Genomic DNA, 22544 nt, shown 5'->3' on the forward strand with positions numbered 1-22544 from the left:
ACAGCAGGTGAGAGTGTAAATGGTTCACTTTGGAAAACTATTTCCAGTTTCTAGTAGAGTTAAATGTATACCTGCTCTATGACCCAGCAAATCTACTCCTAGGTATGTACTCAAAAGAAATATGAACATACGTTCACCAAAAGTCATATAAGAAGGTTCACAGCAACACTATTTCTAACAGCCAACATCAGGAAACAACCTAAATTTAAAGAGTAGAATAAATAAACTGATATAGCCATGTTATATAATACTATTCAAGAATGAAAATAAGTGCAACTATGTGCAAAAATATAGACGGATCTCACAAACATAATGCTGAATAAAGCCAGTCACAAAATAAAGTATATTCTGTTTGATTCTGTATGTATTAAACATAAAATCAGGATAAACGAAGCCATGCCTTCAGAAGTCAGGCTACACATCTCCTTTGGAGGAGGCAAATGGAAACGGGTATCGCCGGACACAGAGGAGGTGATAATGTTGTTTCTTCATCTGATCAAAGGATATATTAGTGTGTTTAGTTTGTGAAAATCCATCAGGCAGAACACTTGTGATTTGTGTAATATTCTGTATATCTGTAAAATATAAATGCCCAGACTGAGAACAGGCCTCCAGGACATTCAGACACACACACAGAGTCCAGGAGCAAGGGATGAAAAGGAGGTGGTCACTGAATACCCCTGAAGACAGAGAAAGAAGGAGGGTCTCCACACCCAAGATATGGGGCCCATGGTATAATTCCATGTGGCCTCCTGAGAAAGAACCCAAGTCTTTCTCAAATAAAAGAAATCCTCAGAGCTCACCCAGACCAGCCAACCCCATTTATGAAGAAAAACCTGAGACTGAGAGAGAGAGGGCGTAACTTGGTCAGTCACACAACTCTTCAGGCATGATGAGTGTAAAAGCCAGTTATCTCAGTTAATAAGACTTAAAGAATTATTTAAAAGTCAAGATATTTCAAAAGAACAAAATATGTGACCACTCAAAATGGGTACAGACTCAAGAAAAAACAAGGCTTCTTCTGTCCGCTTTGTTCAAATGAGATAAGCAGTGAAAAGGTGAACTGATGCGCACAGCATCCACAGAGAGAAAGGAGACCTCAGAAAGGGAAAGAGAAAGCAATCTTAAAGAAAAATCTGGGAACACAGCACACTGCAGATGAAATATAGCAGACTATCACTGTATCTCTGCATTTCCTTTCTTTGTACGCAGCACTCAAAACAATACTTCGCACATCTGGACTTCTTTTCCTTGCCCAAGATCACATTTTAAATCTCCATTTTAAAACAATCATCTTTGTAGTAAAGGGCAATAGAACAATTACATAAAAGCAAGTCTCGTATGAAGTAAAATATTACCTATAAAGACAAATAAGCATGCACAGCTGGTTGGATACATTTTAATAATAAAACCTGAAAGATGCTGAGAGAAATCATTAATACATAAACAAATGCTAATAATACTTTAGGAAAAAAAGAAATGATACCCAGGGAAATAACCATGACCCTTTCTTAAGAAAGACTAGAAATGAGCCAAAGCAAAAGTGAGATGATTAAGCCTGACCGTGGAGGAAATTTAAAAAAATCAGATTCATTATAAAAAAAAGAATATTACAAAACACAAAGGGAAACCTGGGGCATCATGTTTGCAAAAGTAAATCTTGCCTCAACATTCGTGGAGATAACAGAGCAGATGGTGCTGAAACAGTGGCCATCGCCTATTTTGGTTTTTAAAACACTGATGAACAACTACATTCACTGCAAATAAAGGGTCACTTTTTAAGATCGCTTTTTTAAATTCATTTTAATAGCATGTAAAAGCGAAAAAGATAAAAACCGGAGAAAGATAAAACAAAAGCCAAGCATCTGAACAGGAAAAAAAGTGAGGTCAGTTTCAAACAATTAAGAACTAGACAGTATAGTGGGGTCACCAGTCCAGACTTCAAGATGAGGCTTAAATTCTGACCTCACCTCTTCCTTCCTTAACCTTGTGCCCTCTGGGACTCAGTTTCCTTGTTTGTAAAATGAAAATAGTAATATACTCCCCAAGGCTACTGAACGTAACAAATTAATACATATAACACTTAAATCTGTGCTGGCTATTTAATACTTGAAATATGGCTAATGCAGTGGGAAAGCTGAGCTTTTAATTTTATTGGTTCAAATTTTTAAACCACACTCAATTAAGTTAGTGGAAAATTTTATAATATATTTGGGGAAAAAAATAGCTAGTATGAGAATTTACTTTTCAACTGCAAATTTTATAAAATCGAATACAGATCAAGTGTACCTGGTACAAACTGAGCATGTGAGTTGAGATACTGAGATACACTGCAAATGTAAAATTCATGCCATGTCAAAGGTTCATTAAGGAATAATCAATTTTATATTGATTATATAGCAACAAAATGGTAATATTTTAATATAATGGAATAAATAAAATATGCTGTTAAAATTAATTTCAGCTATTTCTTTTTAGTTTTTTAATGTGGCTACTAGAAAAGTTTAAATCCCACATGTGGCTTGCATTACATTTCTATCAAATAATATTGACTTAGAACAATGCTGGCACATAGTAAGAGTGCAATAAATATTATCCATTTTTATCCCTATTCATATTATCATTATTGATTGCTGGATGCAAGACACTGGTTGGGGGTTGGGAGGGATCCAAAAGCAATTAAAACATGTCTCTGGACCTCAGAGTCTAGCAGAGGAAAACCAGACAGACCATAACAGCTTTACAGGAGACAAATTATTAAATACTTAGCTGTAAAAAAAAGAACTCTTACAGAAAAAAAGTATACACAAAGAGTATATTAAACTTACTGAAAATCACTGAAATTGTCATTCTAAAGATGCACAGAAATCAGAATTAATTTGTTAATCACCCAAATAGACTAGATCCACAAGAAATAGAAAAAAAAAATTATATAAGCTACCCATACAGACTGAAAGCAAACATCTGCTGTTTTTAGAAGTGCGGTTTTGAGCCCGCTGGATCTAGACCTGGTCCTCTTGGGACAGGGGTGTCTTGCCTTGCTCCCCAGCCCAGCTCACACTGGGAGCCGGCTGGGTGGGGAGCGGAAGATGTTTGGATCAGGGATACCACAGTCATAAAGGCTGACAGATGTACGCAGGAAGAAAAGCAAGTCAAGGTCACACTCTCACCAGGATGAGCACCAGAAAAGGGGGTCCTGTGAATGCACACTCCCAACAAAACAGGTTCAAGAATGGTCACAGAAGCACAGAAGCATTATTTATAATAACCCAAATAAAAACAACCAACAGTAGAATGGATAAAATGTGTGGTATATTCACACAATAAAGAAAAAACTACTGCTGAACATAGCATAGGTGAATCTGAAGCCAGAAACAAAAATAGAATATACTGCATGATTCCATTTGAAGCTCAAGAGAAGACAAAACTCATCTATGAAATAAATGTCATAGCCCTGGTTATCTCTGGGAGAGGAGGACAGGAAGTAACTGGGGAGGTACAAGAGGCAACCTCTGGGGAGCAGGAAATGTTCCATATCTTGATCTGGGTATGGGTTACATGGTGTATACACACAGGTAAAAATATATGAGCTGTACACTTCAGATGTGCACCTTTTTATATATGTTCACTGAGCTGCACACATCAGACTTGCACACTTTGTGTATATAGAACTTTAGTTGTTAAAAAATCAAATTGTTTTTTTAAAAGGCCCTATGAACAAAGCACCCTCTTTAACAACAATAACAAAAATATTCTATTCAGCTGAAATTTCTTTTCAAATGGCATTACCCAAATCTCCAAATGCTTGTATGAATGTATAATTTGGGGACTACAAAACATTGCAAAAGGTTATATGCACCATTTTTTCTAGGAGCATACACACATGCAATAAACATGTCAAGATATGTTTTTAAAAATGATCTTTCATATGCTTTAGGGCTGTGGGTCCCAACTCTTGTGAGTCCCAGGGTACTTGCTTAAAATTAAAGGTTGCAGGGTACCATTATACTAATTCTCCTTCCATGGGTCTGAAGAACCCAGAAAATGATCTTTTTTGAAGGTCCCCAAATGACTCCAAGTGGAAACTACTTCTGTATGGAAAATCAACTTCTATGACATGCAGAATAACTGGTATTTAAATTGTTTTGGATGAGAAACTGGACTTAGCATCTTACAGAAGTGTCATAGCAAGTTCTGTTGCTTGATTTCAGTTCAATCTGCTGGAAATGCCAGTACAGTTTTTACTTTAGGCAAGGACAAGACAGGCTGAAATATAATACATTACACTATAGAGTATTGGATCTAGAGAAAAATGACCATCTTCAGTGATAGCTGTGTTGTTAGATTCTTTCAAAAAAAAAATCACAGCTATTTGGAACTAATTCCTCTCATCTCTGAGACATAGACAACTTGCTCGGGAAAGCTGTTTTTAGCAGGCAAAGCTAGCACTGAAGTGTTAGGTAAGATGTTAGAAATTTATAGCTATCTCCACCCTTGCAAGTATCATAATATGCTGGTAATAAATATCCACATGTAACCTAGGTCCATAGCTCTTTTTTCATAGATGCTACTTGCTAATCACACTATCGTACAGATGCATACTTCTTAAAACTATCACTTTTGCTGAGACTTGGAGCCTGGTGCCTGGAGTTAAGAAAAACTACTGTCATCCTTGAATAATGCAAAGGCAAAATCAACCAGAATGCTAAGGAAAAATACTTTCAAACCTGCTGTTGTGTTACAAATGGAGGGCAACACCAACTCGCTCATAGTAACTGTTGCTAGGTAGACTGGGCTGGGAAACACCAAGCTAAAGGGGTCAACTGGAAATCAAGCCAAGTTCAAAACTACATGTAAAAAGCTGGAGAAGAGAACACAGACCCCTTTAGAGCACATTTTAAATCACAAAATCAATTTAAAGGAGAAAAGAAAAATGCATTTACGATGCATTTACATACATGGAATTCACTTTGTGCCATCTTCCAAATCTAACACCAGAAAACAATTTCTCCTGTCTGGAATGTTCACACCACAATACAGATATTCAGCTGGCCCTTTCACATAACTTCTTAGCTGAATATAGGGCTTCTGAGTCATAAAGGAAATATTCAAAAATATTTTCTCTTAAATATAAGAATGCTTCAACTAATTTATATCTCATGTCTGCCTTGAATATATCTTATACTACAGTAAGTGACCAGGTTCTACATCTGCAGTAAAAAAGGTGGATGGCATCACCAAGATTCACTTCCACACCCACCCCCGCCCACACCCAACCCCACAGTGCATACATAGCAGCTGTAGCAAATAGGCCTCACCCCAGCTCAAAAGGTGGGCTCTGCCTCATCTCAACCACTTAAGATAATCCATTCCTTTATCAAAGTGATTGGTTTAGATCAGGGGTCCCCAACTTCCAGGTCGCAAATGGGTAAGGGTCCCTTGGCATGTTAGGAAACTGACCACACAGCAGGAGGTGAGCGGCGGTCCAAGGAGCAAAGCTCCTTCTGTATCTGCAGCCTTTCCCCAGTGCTAGCATCACTGCCTCAGCTCCACCTCATATCATGAGGCATTAGATTCTTATAGGAGCACGGGTCCCTGGTACCAAAAAGGTTGGGAACCACTGGTTTAAATAGCCAGGGCCTAAACTAATCAGCATAAGGTCCCAGGGATTATTTCAGAAGTGCACCAATCAGTGTGAATCTGAGAATTGTGCTGGGGACTCTGAAACACAGACTCTGAATTTAGATGGTGAAGGGAAGCTGAATTTGCTACCCCAAAATACATCTTTTGGAATACTAATTTTAAGCTGGTTATCAAGGACAAGAAGACTCAGAGAAAACCTTTGACCTTACCCCCTTTACCTGCCTAAAGGAATTTAGATAGAGGACCTGCTCCAGGAAGGGGGATATCATCGCAGATAACTATAGTTTAATATAAACTAGTGTATGATAAATTATCAAGGCCCATCTGTTGCAAGTCCTCTCTGTGTCCCATTGTTAAGATGGCCCAGCAAACATTTACCAAACATTTGCTTTTCTATCTCCACATGAATTACTTTCCTGTCCTTTGAAGTCCCAAACCATACCCAAATCTCCCCCTTCTCCTTAGCTCCAAATGGCATATAAACCTAAACTGTCCAGTGCTTCCTTGGTTCTCATATTTTATGGCAGGCACCCCCAAATGTACACCCATAAAATAAAATTTGGACATTTTCTCCTATTAATCTGTCTCATGTTAATTTGATTATTAGTCCAGTTAGAAGAACTTAGAAGGTGAGAGGAAAGTTGTTTTTTGCTACTCTCTCACTTTGTCATTCTGAGAGCAGAATATCTGAAGATGAAGTCAATAAAATCAAAAGGCAAAATCAAGAACTATCCTGGAGGATGAAAACCAGTGCCCTGATCAAACCATGCCTATATCTCGCCCTACCTCCACAACCATTACTCTTCTTTGAGCTAATACACCCCTTTACTCCATAAGCCAGTTTGGAATTGGATTTTCTGGGTATTTTTTTTTTTTAATTAACAAACATAAAATGCTAGATGATAAAATGTCTTAGAAGTAATGCCATATTATAGCTGTGTAAAACTATACTTTTAAGAGTTTCCATAATTTGTTTTTTTCTGCCCAGTATATAAGGAAAAATACACATAACCGGTAACCCAGTTTTACATGTAAAGAGGATGAATTCAGAGAAAACACCACATATAAGAAAAATGACCACTTATATGATGTGGAAGCTAAAAAGAAAAGAAATAAGACAAACAAAAAAACCACTGAGCTCATAGAATTAGAAAACAGACTGGCAGTGGCCAGAAGAGAGGGGTGAAATGGGCGAAGGTGGTCAACAGGTACGAAATTCCAGTCATGAAATAAGTCATTAAATAAGCATGGTGACTAAAGTTAACAATGCTGTATTGGATACTTAAAAGTTGTTAAGAGAGTAGATATTAAAAGTTCTCATCAGAAGAAAAAAAAATTTGTAACTATGTATAGTGATGAATATTAACTAGACTGTCTGTGGTTACTATTTACCAATGTATATGAATATGGAATCACTAGGTTTTAAACCTGAAACTAATACCATGTTATATGTCACTCATACCTCAATAAAAATTTTTTTTCAGTAACATTACTATAATGCTTATAACCTGACTGTGTACTAGACACAGTTCTAAACACGTTAACCATGCTTATTTCTTACCTAATATGACAGGTATTATTATTGTCTGCATCTCACTGTGAGCTTCTGAGAAACAGAAAGGTCAGTGCAACCAAGGTCAGACTGACGCACAGATTCAAATCATAGGTTAGACAGGCCGAGAACCATCTCCTCACTCCCAGGCTCACTCACCACCACCCGCTCCTCTCCAAACTCACAACTCTTAGAACTCCTCTGAGGTGACTGAAGTGTGTTTTCCTGAGTGACATAAACAAGAAACTGATTGTACCATGAAATGGTTGCTTTCTAAGCTTCCCTGCCAACTAAACCAAGTTCCTACAGTTCAGCACACCAGTGATTCAGGTGTACATAAAGTTTACTTCCATATAACCAGGCATCTTTTTCTCCCTGACTATGGCAATAAATATGCAGTAAGAGTCCATCAGCACACATGCCTCAATGCAAAAGATCAGAAGAAAAATCCCATATGTATTCGAAATAATTTATTGCATGGTACAAACATTTAACAGGGTGCATCTGACTTATTTCTGAGCTTTTTACTCCAGAAATATCATTCAAAAGGAAGAACCAACATGTACTTGCTATACCTTTATTTATGGGCAGTTCCTTCAAGATGAAAACTACCATGAAAAATACAGTAGGCTTGGCATTATTAACAACATTAGAGATGATTCTGTGAATCGTTTGCTTAGCCTCTGACCCTGTCAAGTTCTTCAGTCAACCCCCAGTGCTGGAGAGCAGACAGTCATCTCCCCTATTAATTATTAAGTCCCAGTATCAGAGAACAATGAACTTTATTACTTTACCTTTTATCTTTAAAAACAAACAAACAAACAAACAAACAAACAAACAAACAAAAAAACAGCTGCAGGAGCAGAACTTTAGAAAAAGGAGAACACACAGTTTGATGCAAATTAACAACCAGAGTCTAACTTTAATGAGACATTGACAAATTAACAACTGCATACTATATAAAGTGCAGTAACACCTTCTCTTTTTCTTGTTTCAGACCAAGAAAGAGCAAATGAGGTAGTATGTGTGAATGAACACACACAAAAAAAAAAAAAATGGTAAAAGGCTTTGTCTTATACATGGCGGCACTGACGATGGCTTCTGATTAAAAAGATACAAATGCATCCACATTAGTCTTCAGATTAAAGCAGGGAGACAAATAGTTTCACATGATGGTCTCCCAAGTCATCCTTACTATGACCACCACCACTCCCATCCCCAATCCTCTCTCCTTTCGGTACTCTCTTCTATAGCAAGACAGAAACACACACAGTTGTAAATCACTGTGGTGGCATTTTGCTTTTTTTCTCAAAAATGGAAAGAACCTTTGCTCTCCCTGGACCCATGCCTTTGTGTGATTCCCTCACACCTAAATCCTGAGCTATATGACTAGCTTTGACCAATGTGACATTAGCAAGTGAGGAGCAAGTGAAAGCTTGAAAATTGCTTGGATATTGGAACATACCCCTCTCGCTCTTCTTACAACCCTGAAGCCACCATATAAATGAGCCTGAGGATGACAGACATGGGGCCAAATCATCCCCAGCTGACAATGAGTCAATCACTGGCCATGTGAGTAAGGCTATGCTGGACCATCCAACCCCAGGGCATGAGTGAGGGCAGCAGAAACCCACTGAGCCACCCTGGCCCCAAAATCATGGGAAATATGTTTGTTTAAGCTGCTGGGTTTTAGGGTAGATTGTTACACTGCAAAACTTGTCCTGAAACCTCTCAGAAATGGAAAACACAGCTAAAGTCAACAATTATTCATTGAACACTTCCTATTTATTAAGAACTACTATACAAGGCACTAGAATTTATGACAAATACAAAGATGAGTGAAAACCGTTCTCTACCCTCAAGGATTTTTTAATCTAATATAAAGAATGATGAATACACAGATAGTCATAATGCTACATGAAGGATAATATATATTAGGAAGGAAATGAAAGACATGAAAAAAAAAAAAACTAGATTATAGGAACTTTACCAAAGATTGCCCAATTGTGGGGAAAAGTCTTCTAGCACCAGGATATGACCTCCATGAGAGCAGGGATTTTTGCTTTGCCTACTGGGTATACCCGGTGCCTAGAGCTATGTCTAACATACAAGATGCTCTCAATTTCTCAATGAACATGTGTCTGATGAGAGAAAGAGAGAGGGATGGAAGTAGAGGGATGGGTGAATAGGTGAATGGGTGAGTGAATGGGTCAGTGAGTGTGTAGATATCTAGGGGTTTGTTTAGGGGGTGGATGGGTGTATGAGATAAAACAAGGCAAGCTGGGAAAGCAATGACAGAATATTTTCAAACTCACAGTAATGCTAGGAATTTCTTTATCAACATAGTTAGTACCTAGGTTATCGGAATAGCAGCATGCCAAAAAGATGCTCATCATCTTTTATCCCTCCCTTCTTTGCCAAAAAGCTGCCGAAAGTTTGAAAATGAAGTTTTTAAAAGTTGTAAGAATGAAACTCACAAGGCAGTTACTGAGATCATAAAGGCATGACCTACACATGGACTGCAGGTGCTGAGTTGGACTGCCTCTCTTTTTATAATGCAAACCAAAGAAGAAAGGTTAATAACTTCTAAAATTCCCACTAGAGCCAATCTCTGCTTGGATGAACACTTGAAAATCCAATGCATTATCTTCATGTAGCCAAATGAACTCTAAAGACAATACTTTGTATTTTTTAAAACTAAGATAGCTATAACTAAATGATAAACAGCATTGTTATCATCTGAGGTCAGAATTTTGAACCATCAAATGGCCAAACCGTTGCTGATAAAGAAAGTGACTCATGGTTCAAAACAACTTCTCCTCTCTAATCCAAAATCTGGGCAAAATTGATGCCCCAAAATAAAATTCTTCCTGGAGCTACTTACAGGTTCAATTTTTATACCAAGAAGAGGATAAGATTAACTGATTCTAAAAGAGACACAAAAACTGTTGCCTCTCCAATGCTTTCCTTGTAGGTTATCTAGAAACCAGAGGATTCAGACCCCCAGGGAGCAAGAATCCAGAGGACCAAAAACCTAGTCTGTCACAAGCCTATTATGCAACAGCCTGTTATTAATACTACTTCCAATTCAATCACACTCCCCAATATGCATCTTCTACTCAAAATGTAGAACTGTAGACAGCAGGAAAAAATCTTTTATAGGTTGCCGTCATTTTCTAGAGACAAAAGTTCAGCTGACTGATTCTATTATAAAACAAACAAACAAAAAGTTGGTTTAAAGTATGCCTCTCCATGAAACTTAAATCCAGAAAATCTTAAGCCAGTAAAGGATAACAATTTCATTTTACTATAATACTTACTAGTCGAAACATTCTGAAAGAGTAAAAAAAATGTCTTCCATCAATGTGCTACCCACTCCTTCCATGGGTTGATCATAGCCTGCCTCTTCTACTCACCAGAGATGGGACACCAGCACAGTTTAAACTTAAGTCATTTGCATTAGGATCCCACCATCACATAGATTCAAATATGCTCCATTCTCCAAATTCAGTTTAACAAACATTACTTACTGTTATGTAAGAAAAAATCCATATAATTAATGCTTGAAGAAAACAACTTTAATTCAACTTGTACAAACAGCTCACTGATTTTAAGGACCAGCCTCTCCAGTTCCAGCTTCTGCACATGAGCAGAGCAGCTTGCTTCCTCCCTCCCACCCCCGTGCCAAGTCACAGTCAGATGTCCCGTGCAGAGCAGTGAAAACACAAAACCAAGTAAGGCACTGGAGTAATCAAAAGATATGTTTTCAGAAAGGAAGAGACCCTATATATTTAAAAAATTAGAAGAATAACCAATGCTAGAGGGATTCAAATATGGCTGCAAGCACCACTTTGCAGTTCGGCTCTGGACTGACACCGCGTAGAGTCAGCTCTCCCTTCTGTCGCACCATCTGTCAGACACTGGAGAGCTTGATGCTGTAGTCCAAACGGTCTGTGATTTATTTTGAAGCACAGAGCTGAAGAAGTTATTTGGAAGTCAGATAACATATCTTTGAGCATTTTTTTCATTGTTTATAAAATGCTAGAACAGAGAAACCAAAATGTATACAGAGCAGACAAACCGAAAAGGTGCATAAAGGGTGGGGTGGGGAGAGCGAAAGAGGGATGAAGAAAGAATTGGAGGATTCTTCGTTACTTGAAAAAATTCATCGGCAATAAAACACATGGGAGTTACAAAAAGCCAGGCCAAGATGTACACAAGTGGGTACTAAGTAGTCGCTTTATAAACCACTTCAGACACTAAGGAGTCGATGCAATACTGAAGCTTTGCAAAAGAAGAACCAACAGCAAGGCCTCAGGAATGCACTGATCTGGGGCTGGGAGAAGCTGGATTTATCACAGTAAGTTCCAAGTCCCAGGAGAGTAATGGCAGTTTAAGACAAATTCAACCAGGATTTAAAACACACTGGGACAGCATTCTAAGAGACTAGAAAGACAAACCAAAAAAGAGAAGGAGATGTTAACAGATTCTGAGCAGCTGGCAGTGAAGAAGAAACCAAGATGTGGACTACGTATCAGACCACAAAACAGAAATGACTTCAGTGTTTAATCCCAGGAGCTTTCATACAGGGAACTGGTTACTTAGCTGAAGGATGAGCTGGGAAGCCATCAGGGTGAGGCCCACCCACAAATGGACAACAGCAGGAAACTAGGGTCATCCACAGGTAGCGGGAACAAAGGGACAGGAGGTATTTTCAGAGGCCAGGGCAATGTCACCTGGCAGAACACCAGATTGGGCCATGTGGATGCCACACAAGGCCAGACGGGGCAGGTTCTGGTTTCTCCCCAATCTCCTACAGTGAGTCTCAAAAAGCCCAGAAAAGAGCAGCCCAAAGGAACCGGCAATACAGGGCAGAGAGGGAGGAGGAGAAGGGACATGAGCCCAAGACTGCCCTACTTTTCCTGAGCTTTTCTAACTCAGCACTCAAATTTTAAGGTATAGACACATCACCTGGGAATCTCATTAAAACGCAGATTCTGACACAGGAAGTGTATAGTAGGGCCTGAGATTCTGCATTTCTAACCAGCTCCCAGAGGACGCTGATGCTCCTGATCCAGGAGCCACACTCTGAACAGCAAAGATCTAACTGACCCAAATGAATGAGCAGCATGAATGAGTAGACCACAATCAAAAGAAATTCAGCCACATTCCTTCCAGGAGTAAAAATCACAGTGATATATAAGCCTTCCAGATAGGAATGAGAAAGGTAAGATGGAGGGTACAGGTGGGAACACTGCTAGGGCAACACAGCCGTCTACGCGACACTTCATTCTACTGTTCCTACTAGGTCATCAAATTGGTATGGTTCAACGTTGATATGGGCTGAAATGCGTCCCCCTAAAATTTATATGTTGAAGCCCTACCCCCAGGACCTCAGAATGTGACTGTCTGTGGAATTAGGGACTTTAAAGAGATAATGAAAGTTAAAATGAAGCTGTTGGGGGAAGCCCTAATCCAATCTGATTGGTGTCCTTATAAGAAGAGATTAGGACACACAGAAGGCAACCAGAGGTGCAGGCACACAGAGAAAGGATCATGTGAGGAGAGAAAAGGTGGCCGTCCACACGCCAAGGAGAGAGGCCTCAGGAGACACCAAACTTGCAGACACCTTGATTTTGATTTCTGCTATTTAAAGCACCCAGTCTATAATATATCACAATGACAGCCCTAGCAAATTAATATAAGATTTTTGTTTTTGTTTCCTGATACTATTTTAATCCAGTAAACTTTCACTGCATGCCTTCTCGGTGAGAAGCAGTGTCCTAAGAGTTGGTACACAGTGATAGAGCCAGTCCTTGCCCAGATCCTCCTCCTGATTAGAGGGAGACCCGAAGACCACCAAACTCAGATGATAATGGATACTGTGAGAGAAATAAAATCGAATACTATAAAAGCCAGAGAAAAATAGTATCATTCTACCTGGGAGGTGGGAGAGAGGAATGATCAGAGTTTCAAAGTAGGTTCTGACAGGCCTAGAAAGGGGAAGTATCTTGAATGATAGAGCAACACAGGCAAAGGAGTAGAGGCACCAAAACACCCAATGCCCAGGTCTGTGCAGGGACCAGCAAGACATGTGGCAGGGCAGGGCACGGTGCGGGTGCTGGAGGTGCTAGGGCAGAGAAAACTGTGATAGGCTATGTGAAACAGAGAAGAAAATCAGTACCTGTGGGGGCCAGGCAAGGGAGTTTGGACTTTAATTTCTAGAAAATGAAGATTAATGAAAAGGAGGAAGGTAGATTAAGGGGTAAGAGAATGGATACACGAGTACATCGCAGAGGATAATAAAACTCTCATTATTTAACTGCCTAAGAACTGCCTCTTTAAGATAAGCACAGTTTCCATTGTCATTAGCTACTCTCAAAATAACTCCAAGCACTTTATTATCTCTTACCCTGTTAACCTGAATATAAGAAAGGGGTTGCCAGCCACCCTGATTTCCAAGCTGGGAACTAGTGTATGTGATAGCTGTGGATAAGTGTCACTTCCTCGTGAATCAGAATAGAACTAAAGCCTAAGTTCCAAGTTCCAAAGATTGAAAAAGCCCTAGGCTCCACCCTTATCACCATGGAGCTACCAGTTTAGCTGAGAACAGCCAGTGCCTTTAGACCCAGCAGCCTTTCACTCTCTCCACCCCCATTTAACACGATCATGGATTTCACTCATGCCGAGCAAGGAAAGCCATAGATCAGATTTAAAAGAAGGGAATAATGTTATTCTTTGGCTTCTGAGCATCTAAGAGCTCATGATCTGGTCATTTCTTGGGAAATTAAGGGATTTTTCAAGAGTGACTCAGACTTTAAGGGACCTTGGCCTTACACATGAATTTGACACTCCTACCCCTGTATGAGGGGCTCCCATATATTCCTAAAGCAACTGCTCATGATAAACTGATCAACTTAATCTTAAATCTTGTAACTGAAACAGGAAATACAAGCACACATCACAGACAGCTTAAGAATGAGAAAGAACATGACTCTGATGACTGAGAAGATGGCTTATAATAGTTTAATCGTCTCCTCAAACAACATCTATGAGTTTTCTCTGAAACTACCTGTCAATAAAGTTGGGAAAGAAAAACCAAGGCAGGTCCTCACTGTGCCAAAAATGCCCAACTGGTCCTTTTATCTTCCTTCAAACCCCTGGATGTTTTTCTCTCAGTCTTCTCCCCTTGGATGTCTCTCCTTGGATGTTTAGAATTTGAGTCTTAGAAAGGATGATGATTAACAAATGAGCAGAATAAACAACCAGGTCCTGATAAAGAAGATAATCCTGGAAACGTACTGCTTCTTTGGGCTTGTCTCTACAAAATGGGCAAATTCAGTAGAAGAACAAGTTCCTAGAATGTAAAGATTCCTATTTTAACATAGAGATGTTTAGAGGAAACCACTGATCTCAAACTAGGATTATACAATCACACCCCTGCTATAGCCTTATTATGAATGAAATGTACACCGCCCCCCCCCCGCCCCCGAGTATCAGTTCAGTGGAGTTGACTTGCTTCGGTCAGTGGGATGCTAGCAGACATGAGATAAGAAGCTTGAAATGTGCTTGCATGACAAGGCCGCCTGCTTGTACCTTGGCCAAGACTATGAAAAGAGCACATCCTGGACAACCAGCTGGTCAGAGGATGAGACGTGTGGAGCAAACCTGGAACCCACCCATAGCCTGGATCCAAGCCCAGCCAAACCTACTTGACCAGCCAAACCCCAACCAATCTGCACAAGCACGAGAGAAAATAAATGTTTCTTTTTAAGCCAGTGGGTTGGAGTGGGTTCTATGCAACATTATTGGGACAATAGTTGGCTAAAGGAACAGTCAGATGGCAGAAATACAGCAGAGGATTACACAAACCACATAGATACAAACCCATCAAGTAACATCCTCTTTCCTCATCAGTTTCCAATTAATGTTTTCAAAAACATTTGAGTAGCCCTCTTCTTCACCTCAGCACTCAGGCATTCTCTTCCAGTAAGAGATGAAGACAGCCCCTATCAAATGTGAGCAGGAAAGAACTACAGATTTAAAGCACAAACACCAGCAGAGAAATCTAAAATGGGCTCGCGAAGTCAAAAGAAGGGAATAATTTGCAATGTCATTAGCCTTTCTCATAACTTTTAACACCTAGCACATATCACATTTCTATTCTTCTCATATGAAAAGTTATTAAAAAAAGTAAAAATAATACGATTTATGAAAAACAGAATTGGAATTAGAAAAGGATTTCAGCTTCAGGGCTCAAAATCACCTTATGAAAAAAAGCAAAAGTTCAGGGGTTCACCATAGTGGCACTTCGTGAAGATAACTTTGAAGAGTGTTACGAAAGCACCACTACAGTGACAAGGAGAGCCCTGCAGCAGAAGAGAACAGGCTGCAATCCTTCCATTCCCCGCTGCACTGCCTCCTCTGCTAACAGGCATTCTGTACACTACCGGCTTTTCAAATAGCTACTTGATTTCTCTTTTCCTTAAATGGAGCAGATTTAAGCCCTCCCTCTTTGGCAGATTTACTGAGGAAAGTGTGCACTGTACGTGAAAGGCCAAACAACTTGGCTTACATAAGCCTAGGGCTTCAGCACTGCTTCTTAGAGTTAGTGCAACTGAAATGAAAAGGAAAATATTCACAGCTTTGGTGGTACTTATTCCATACCCGACTATTCTGAAATGTGAGTCAGGTCCTTCGTCAGTTTCCTGTGCAACTCTCTTAGCAAAGGAAACTGAAGAAATACCTTAAAGTAATACATTATTATCATCATAATCAGGAGGAGAAAAAAGAAAGTCTGAAGGCAGAAGCCCTCCCTTACTATATTTTCGATAACTGGAAAAAATGTATCTAAGACCATCAGAACCCACCACCATTGAGAACTGCAACACAAACTCTGATTTATGAGAAAGTCTTTTTAACCCCCAGAGTGGACTGAGCTGCCAAAATGGTACAAGAAAAACTTTACATAATGATGACCCCGCTTTCCAAGATAGTTATTAGATGCAGAATTAAACGGCTTAGCCAAGCCTTCTAAAGTTTACCCCAACAAAATGATAATTGTGTGCCTTATTTTCATGTGAAGGAAGTCCAAGTTAGGGTTCTGCCAAGACATGTAGCTAAACCTCATCTATCCAGCCTTGTCAGTATTAGAGGGGCATTTTAATCCTTTGAGAAAGTTTTACCTCAACAGACCTCAAAAACAAACCTAGAATTCCATAGCCTGTGGATCACAGTCTCTCATGCATAAAGTCAGACAGACTCCATCAAAGCAAAAAATTTAATTCTGAACCTCAACAGACATCACACATGGGTTTTCTACCAACTCAGCAAAAAAAAATGGGAACACAAACATGTATTCTGAAGCACAGGGTATGACAAATGGAAACCATTACTGATGTCCTTTCACAAAGAGTCCTGCCAAATGCAGACCATCTCTGTCTAGCCCTTGAGACATACAGAAAAAAAATTCCAATAAAAAATTACTAGTTAAGAAATTTCTGAAATCTAGCCATGTTATGCACACATACACCACAATTCTACCATAGGAAGTATTTTTTTTTTAATTTAACATCACTTTTATACTGGGTTTAACAAAAGAAGAAAAACAAAGTAGATGCCCTTGAATATTAAATGGAGTGTAATATGTGCTGACAAAAACGGAAAAACTCCAACAAGTGAAACCAAACACCTTGGGTATCAACATCACCTCTACATGTTAAATCACACAGCTTTAACATATGATAGCTCCCTTTTCCATTTCTTCAAAATCAAACCAAAACCCCAACACCCCAAAAGTCAGTCATTGGTTCCACTGATCTTACCTTAAGCAAAGCACATAGCCATATTTGAGGGAGAAAGAAAAAGTTTTACCTATTTAAGCCAGCATAGTAAAATTTAAGACATCTTTTTATAGTTCTTACTTTCAAAATATTTTGGGTTTCATTCCACTTATTTGTCCATTCCTTGGTCAATTCTTGAACCTAAAAGGAAAAATGTACATAAGTGGTTGCTCCATTAAAAAAAAAAAAAAAATATTGTAATTTTTCTTCTAGAAAGTTTCCATACTCTCATAGCTTTATGGAAGGATATACTATATACATACTTTTAATTAGATAGTAATTTCTATTCCCAAAGAACCATCACCTACTATAAATCAAACAAGCTGATCTCATCCTACAACCTACATTATGGCAAAGGAAAGAACTTAAAAAAAAAAATTGTCAAGTTGCCTAGAGTTTTAAAACAGTCTTTTTCATGGTATACTTAAATAAAAGCTCCTTCCTTGGAATATTAAGAAAAATTGCAAGTTCAAGGATGACAATCTCCTGTTAAATGGGTTAATTTTTCCTGATTATACTTTAGGTCCTAAGAAATTGTGATTAACTTTTCTTTCTCATTAGATGTGGAGATTAAATCACCTGGGTGCTGCAGTTTTAGGAGATTATCTGCTTTTGTAGCTATTAATAGGGTTTGTAAATTTCATTCTAGCTTTAAAAAAAGGAGTGTGCTCTTAAATTTACTCTTAGAAAAGCAAAATCTTTTGATAAAAATCAGCTTCTCTCCAGTCTGCTGTAACTTAGGGAAGATAATGTCCCCAACTGTTGAACATTGCACAGTTATAAGCTGCTTTTCAAAGTTATTGATAATATTCTACTAGTTCCATAAAACTTTTAAATGATCCTAGTGAGTAATTCATTAAGAAGCAAAAAGTGATATTTGATTAAGAGGTAGAAAAAAAAATCTGTCCTATGAAAAGAAGTATACCTAAGGCTAAAAGGGTGACTTCCGAGAGGCAGAGGAGGGGGCAGTCATGCTTTCACGGCCTTTTTCTGCCTCTACTTTAGCACTCCTGCCACCTCCCCACTCCCAACGGCAGACATCATCCCATTTACACCTACTGGTCTTCCCTCTGATAAGTTATCTTGTTTAACCTGAACAAAATGAATGCATGGAATACACGTGCTTGGGCTATCACGCTAAGAGGAAGCTCCCTTCCACACACTTAATATTAAATAAAATAACTGGAAAGGGTATTTGTGTCTGCAACTATCATAAAAGAAAGTATTTGCTACTGATAAGAAATGGAAGAACTAGACTGATGGTTTATCCAAGAGGAAAACCAAAACCTATCTCACCCATCTATATTAAACTGGTCTTTCATTTTACTTCTCAATTTACCTGTAATAGGGCTGTAAGACTTCGAACTTCAAATAATGTCTCTTTTTTACTAAGTAATGTCAAAATCTATCACACTCTTGGTAAAAAACAAAACAGTACTGAGCCTCTCTAACTTTGTTTCTTGTTCGTTTTTTATGGTTTGATAAGATTGTCCTGATCTCTCTGGAACTAGTCATATACTCCACTCCCTCTCATCATTTCAGTGGTGCTAAACCCGCAAACTCTAAAGACAGCAATAAAAGTCACAAGGCTCTCAGGGCTCTCATTTTGGAAAAGCTTTTAGAGAGGAAATATTTATACCTTCTCCCTCTACAGAAGGGAAAAGACAGGTGTTTTGAATTTGCTAATTTACTAATTTATAGTCATCGGTTAACAGTTTCTCAATGGCAATTTATCTGAGAAGCACAAAGCGTTCAAAAATAAATGCTTCTGCATTTCACCAACAGATATGTTTTCCCTAAGAAACAGAAACCAATCGATCCTTTTCCACTTCATTCAAATAATTCTAGCTTTAAACAAATTGTAAGTATGCCTTGGGTTTATTTTACTATTAAATTTAAAGCAAATAATCTTCATTTACAAAATTAAGGAAAAATGCAAACATGTTGACACCACCTCTAACAATATGACCAGGCAATAAGATTTATAGCCAAGCAGACGGCAACCAATTTTAAAAGGTCAGCCAAAAAACAGATGAAAATTTAGAAAATGTTCTGAACAAGATAGGCAGTCACAGCATGTATAATGCATTCAAATTAAAATGTTTATTGGTTTCTATTAACTGGCCAGGTATTCTTGAAAACTATTATTAAGAAACAATTTAAGACTTTCTCCAGACATTTCAAAGCACTCAAAATTAGAATTTGAGGTACTAAATACAAAATTTCATGAGAAAAATAAGGATTAAGAAACTAATGATTTTACTAATGCTATTACCAGCAAATTAATTAGCAAAATTATCCAGGGAAGTGTCAACAAGTTCCTAACTACAACCCAATTTATATCTTCCTCCAATATTGTATATTCTTGAAAGGGCTTCACCAACAGTTAATCCAATTCGTTCTCAGCCTGTTTTAACCATTCAGCACAGTGAACAAAATCCACTCCAAAAATGTTCTTAACAACTATTTCTCTTTTTACAGAGGGTTATTATTTTTTTTTTAAACAAAAATAGTATAGAACCAGATCAGTCATGAAACTGGTTTTCAAAAAGCCCCAGCACACAAATGCTGGCTTCAGCCCACAACATCTCTAGAGCCACTCTCTCTCTCTCTGCCTCAAATCCCACCTGGCATAAAAGGGAAACTAAGCATCTACCTACAGCATTTCGAGATTCCCCAAGTGTTCCACCTCCCACTGGAAATGAAGTAAAAGTTATGACAGAAAACTAAAGGGTGGTCATGGTTTAGGTATGGTTAAGCTATAAAGATTGCTTCTGTTTCGTGAATGTTGAAACTGGCCCCCCTCAATCTATCAACCCTAAAGGCCCGAGCGGCCTGTTTCATCTACATGTGAATTTCACTTGCACCTAACCATTATGTACCAGAGAAATATCATTTATTAAGACAAAGAATGTGATAAGATACACAGAAAGTCAAATATTGTGCTTCTTTAAAACATATCACAGCATGGGGGCAGGAGAATGTTAAATGTAATGAAAAAAATAAAATGTTTCAAACTGCAAGAAATAAAAAGCATGCATTTAATAATGAAAGTTATGATTTTAAAATAACATGAAATCAAGGTATCACTTACTCTTGCTTCATTCTGCTGAAGTTTTTCCTCCATACTTAAAGCTGTGGGGGAGTCTAACAGGGCGATCTAAGATTTAAATCATAAGAAAGCAGCAATTAACAAACAGCAATAACCTAGAGGAAGGATTTCTCTATGATACAGTACACTGTCAAATACACTTTAAATACAGGTAAAAAGTATTACCCCCACACCCCCCAAAAAGTGTCTATCACACCACTAAGTCTTTACTACATGGGCTGCATATCTCATAATATTCAAAACCATGGCAGCCTAGTAAACCTACACTTATTTGTAATACAAATCACAAAGTGATAAAAAGACAAACGTAACATAACTGACATTTTAACAAAATCAAGCATGATCTAAATCCCTAGATCCTAAAGGAGTCATTCATCTTGAATACGCACAAGCACAAAGTAAAAATCTAAGAGGCCTAAGCCTTGCTCCACCACAGGCTTCTGAAATTTATCCATGTTGATATGTATATGCAAAGAAAACTCATTTATTTTCATTGCCGGGTGATATTCCATGCATGGTATGTTTATACCATAATCTATTTATCCATTTTCTTATCCATGTTATAAAGGTATAAAGATTGACATGAGAATGATAAACACCAAAACCAGGTTAGAACTAGGAGGGACAAGGCAGATCAAGACAGGAGAGGCAAATGGAGCCAGGCAGGGTACACAAGGGCTTTGACTGTACTCATAACTAATAATCTGAGAAGCAGAAAAACAGTGCTCCCTCAGACAGCATAAGAAAGAAAAAAGAAAGGGGGTTTTACTCTCTTCCCATCCCACAGGCAACCACTCTTAAACTCAATTCGCTGTGTAAACTTTCAATTATTCTGGTCACTTGCAAGCATGTTTTTCTTGCTTTTTTAAACATAAACAACATGAACACTATTCTGAATATTGCTTTTCATGCAACAATATATTTGGGGGGGAATTCAGTACAAATAAGACCTCTTGATTTTTTTGAACAATTCCAATTCCATCACAGAGCAGAATTGTATAGATGTTCTATAATTTATGTCAATGCTTCCCTATTAGAGTTTTTTCTAATCAGCAATGCTATAATAACTATTCCTATATTAGTTGCCTACAGTATACATGGCTGTATCAATAGAATAAATTCTTAGAAGGGAATTTCTGAGTCATCTATATGTATGATTTTTTTTTTTTTAATTGTCAAATTGTCCTCCCCAGAGGTTGGGCATTTTTTTCATTACTACTTACTTTTCAATTTCTATTTGAACAGATATAATACCCATGAGGTGGTCTTATTAGCCTCAGTTAAACATTCAGACTAATGAGACTACAATAGGCCATGCTTGGCATGATCTACTCAGCATAAAGCAGAGCTACCATCAGGGAAGGGCAAAGTCATTGCATTACTGTGGTCTCTACAGCAGTCCACAGCTGTCCATATGCTATTATCTTTGGCACTCTTGAGAGGTGGAGATTCACACAGACATACATGGGGCCCACTGTGGCTTAGAAGTCCACACCTGTGGGAGCCAAAATTTCCTGTAACAATGCCATGGGCACATCCTCCAGGGTCCTCTCGAGGAATACATCTATTATTAGGGTCACCACACTCAGAGAAACCCAAAGCTATGGCTCCTCAACAGGCATTCAGTTTATATACAGTTCTTCCTAATCCAGACACAACTCACCAATTAGGAGGCATTTTTATTATTAGAGATGTTGCCTGCTTATACAGCTGGCATCCCGTTTTTATCCAATTTACAGAGAATGAAACCAGCAAGTTAATCCAAGGTCAAATTCATCCTTAGTGAAGTAAAAAGAGCTTTACTAACACATTACTTCAATGGTCACTGCACCAAGCCTGTCGTCTGGCACAGACAGTACTCAATAAATATTTTTCATTGAAGAAAAGCATGTGGCAGACATTATAATGACTGCATCATTATATATGGTTGATAATTTCAAAACAATTAGTAAATCCTTTATAACATGGTTAATTTTACAGACTCCATTTTTTGTCTATCATCAAAGCTGAAACATTCTTACCACACCATCAACTAGGTAGACAACAACTGACTGAATATGTGCATGCAAGCTGCTATTACCATCGTGATTTCTGAAAAATTATTGTAAAGCACACATAAAGAAAGACTTTCCTAAGTCCTTTTTAAATCTTTAGTAAAACTTACAACAGTTCTAATTAAGTTATTCTTTGCAAGGTGTCTGTTTAGAAGAAAAATGTTCAGGATTAAGCAGTATTCAGATTAAGTTCATGTATTGAAGTGCAGCAGTATCAACTCCACTAACAACATACACAAGCACCTCCTGCATCTCGCCTTTGCCAATATCCTGTGCAATCAAGCATTCTGATTTTTCCCCATCTGATAGGTGAAAAGAACATCTTATTTTTTAAGAACTTT

At 38.2% G+C, this 22544-nt stretch overlaps 1 protein-coding gene across 5 annotated transcripts in view; it reads right to left on the reverse strand.

The window, feature by feature from the left end:
* The window catches only part of KIF16B (kinesin family member 16B), a 272147-nt gene that overhangs the window by 191949 nt on the left and 57654 nt on the right, over positions 1 to 22544 (reverse strand). For all 5 annotated transcript variants that reach the window (XM_016122017.2, XM_036229690.1, XM_016122013.2 and 2 more), the window contains 2 exons: positions 20132 to 20197; positions 17119 to 17178 (listed from right to left, as the gene is read on the reverse strand). In XM_016122017.2, the coding sequence (XP_015977503.2) occupies positions 17119 to 17178; positions 20132 to 20197 (126 nt within the window). The remainder of the gene's footprint in view (positions 1 to 17118; positions 17179 to 20131; positions 20198 to 22544) is intronic.

Source organism: Rousettus aegyptiacus, unplaced genomic scaffold (genome assembly GCF_014176215.1).
Source record: "Rousettus aegyptiacus isolate mRouAeg1 unplaced genomic scaffold, mRouAeg1.p scaffold_m13_p_12, whole genome shotgun sequence".
Taxonomy (NCBI): domain Eukaryota; kingdom Metazoa; phylum Chordata; class Mammalia; order Chiroptera; family Pteropodidae; genus Rousettus; species Rousettus aegyptiacus.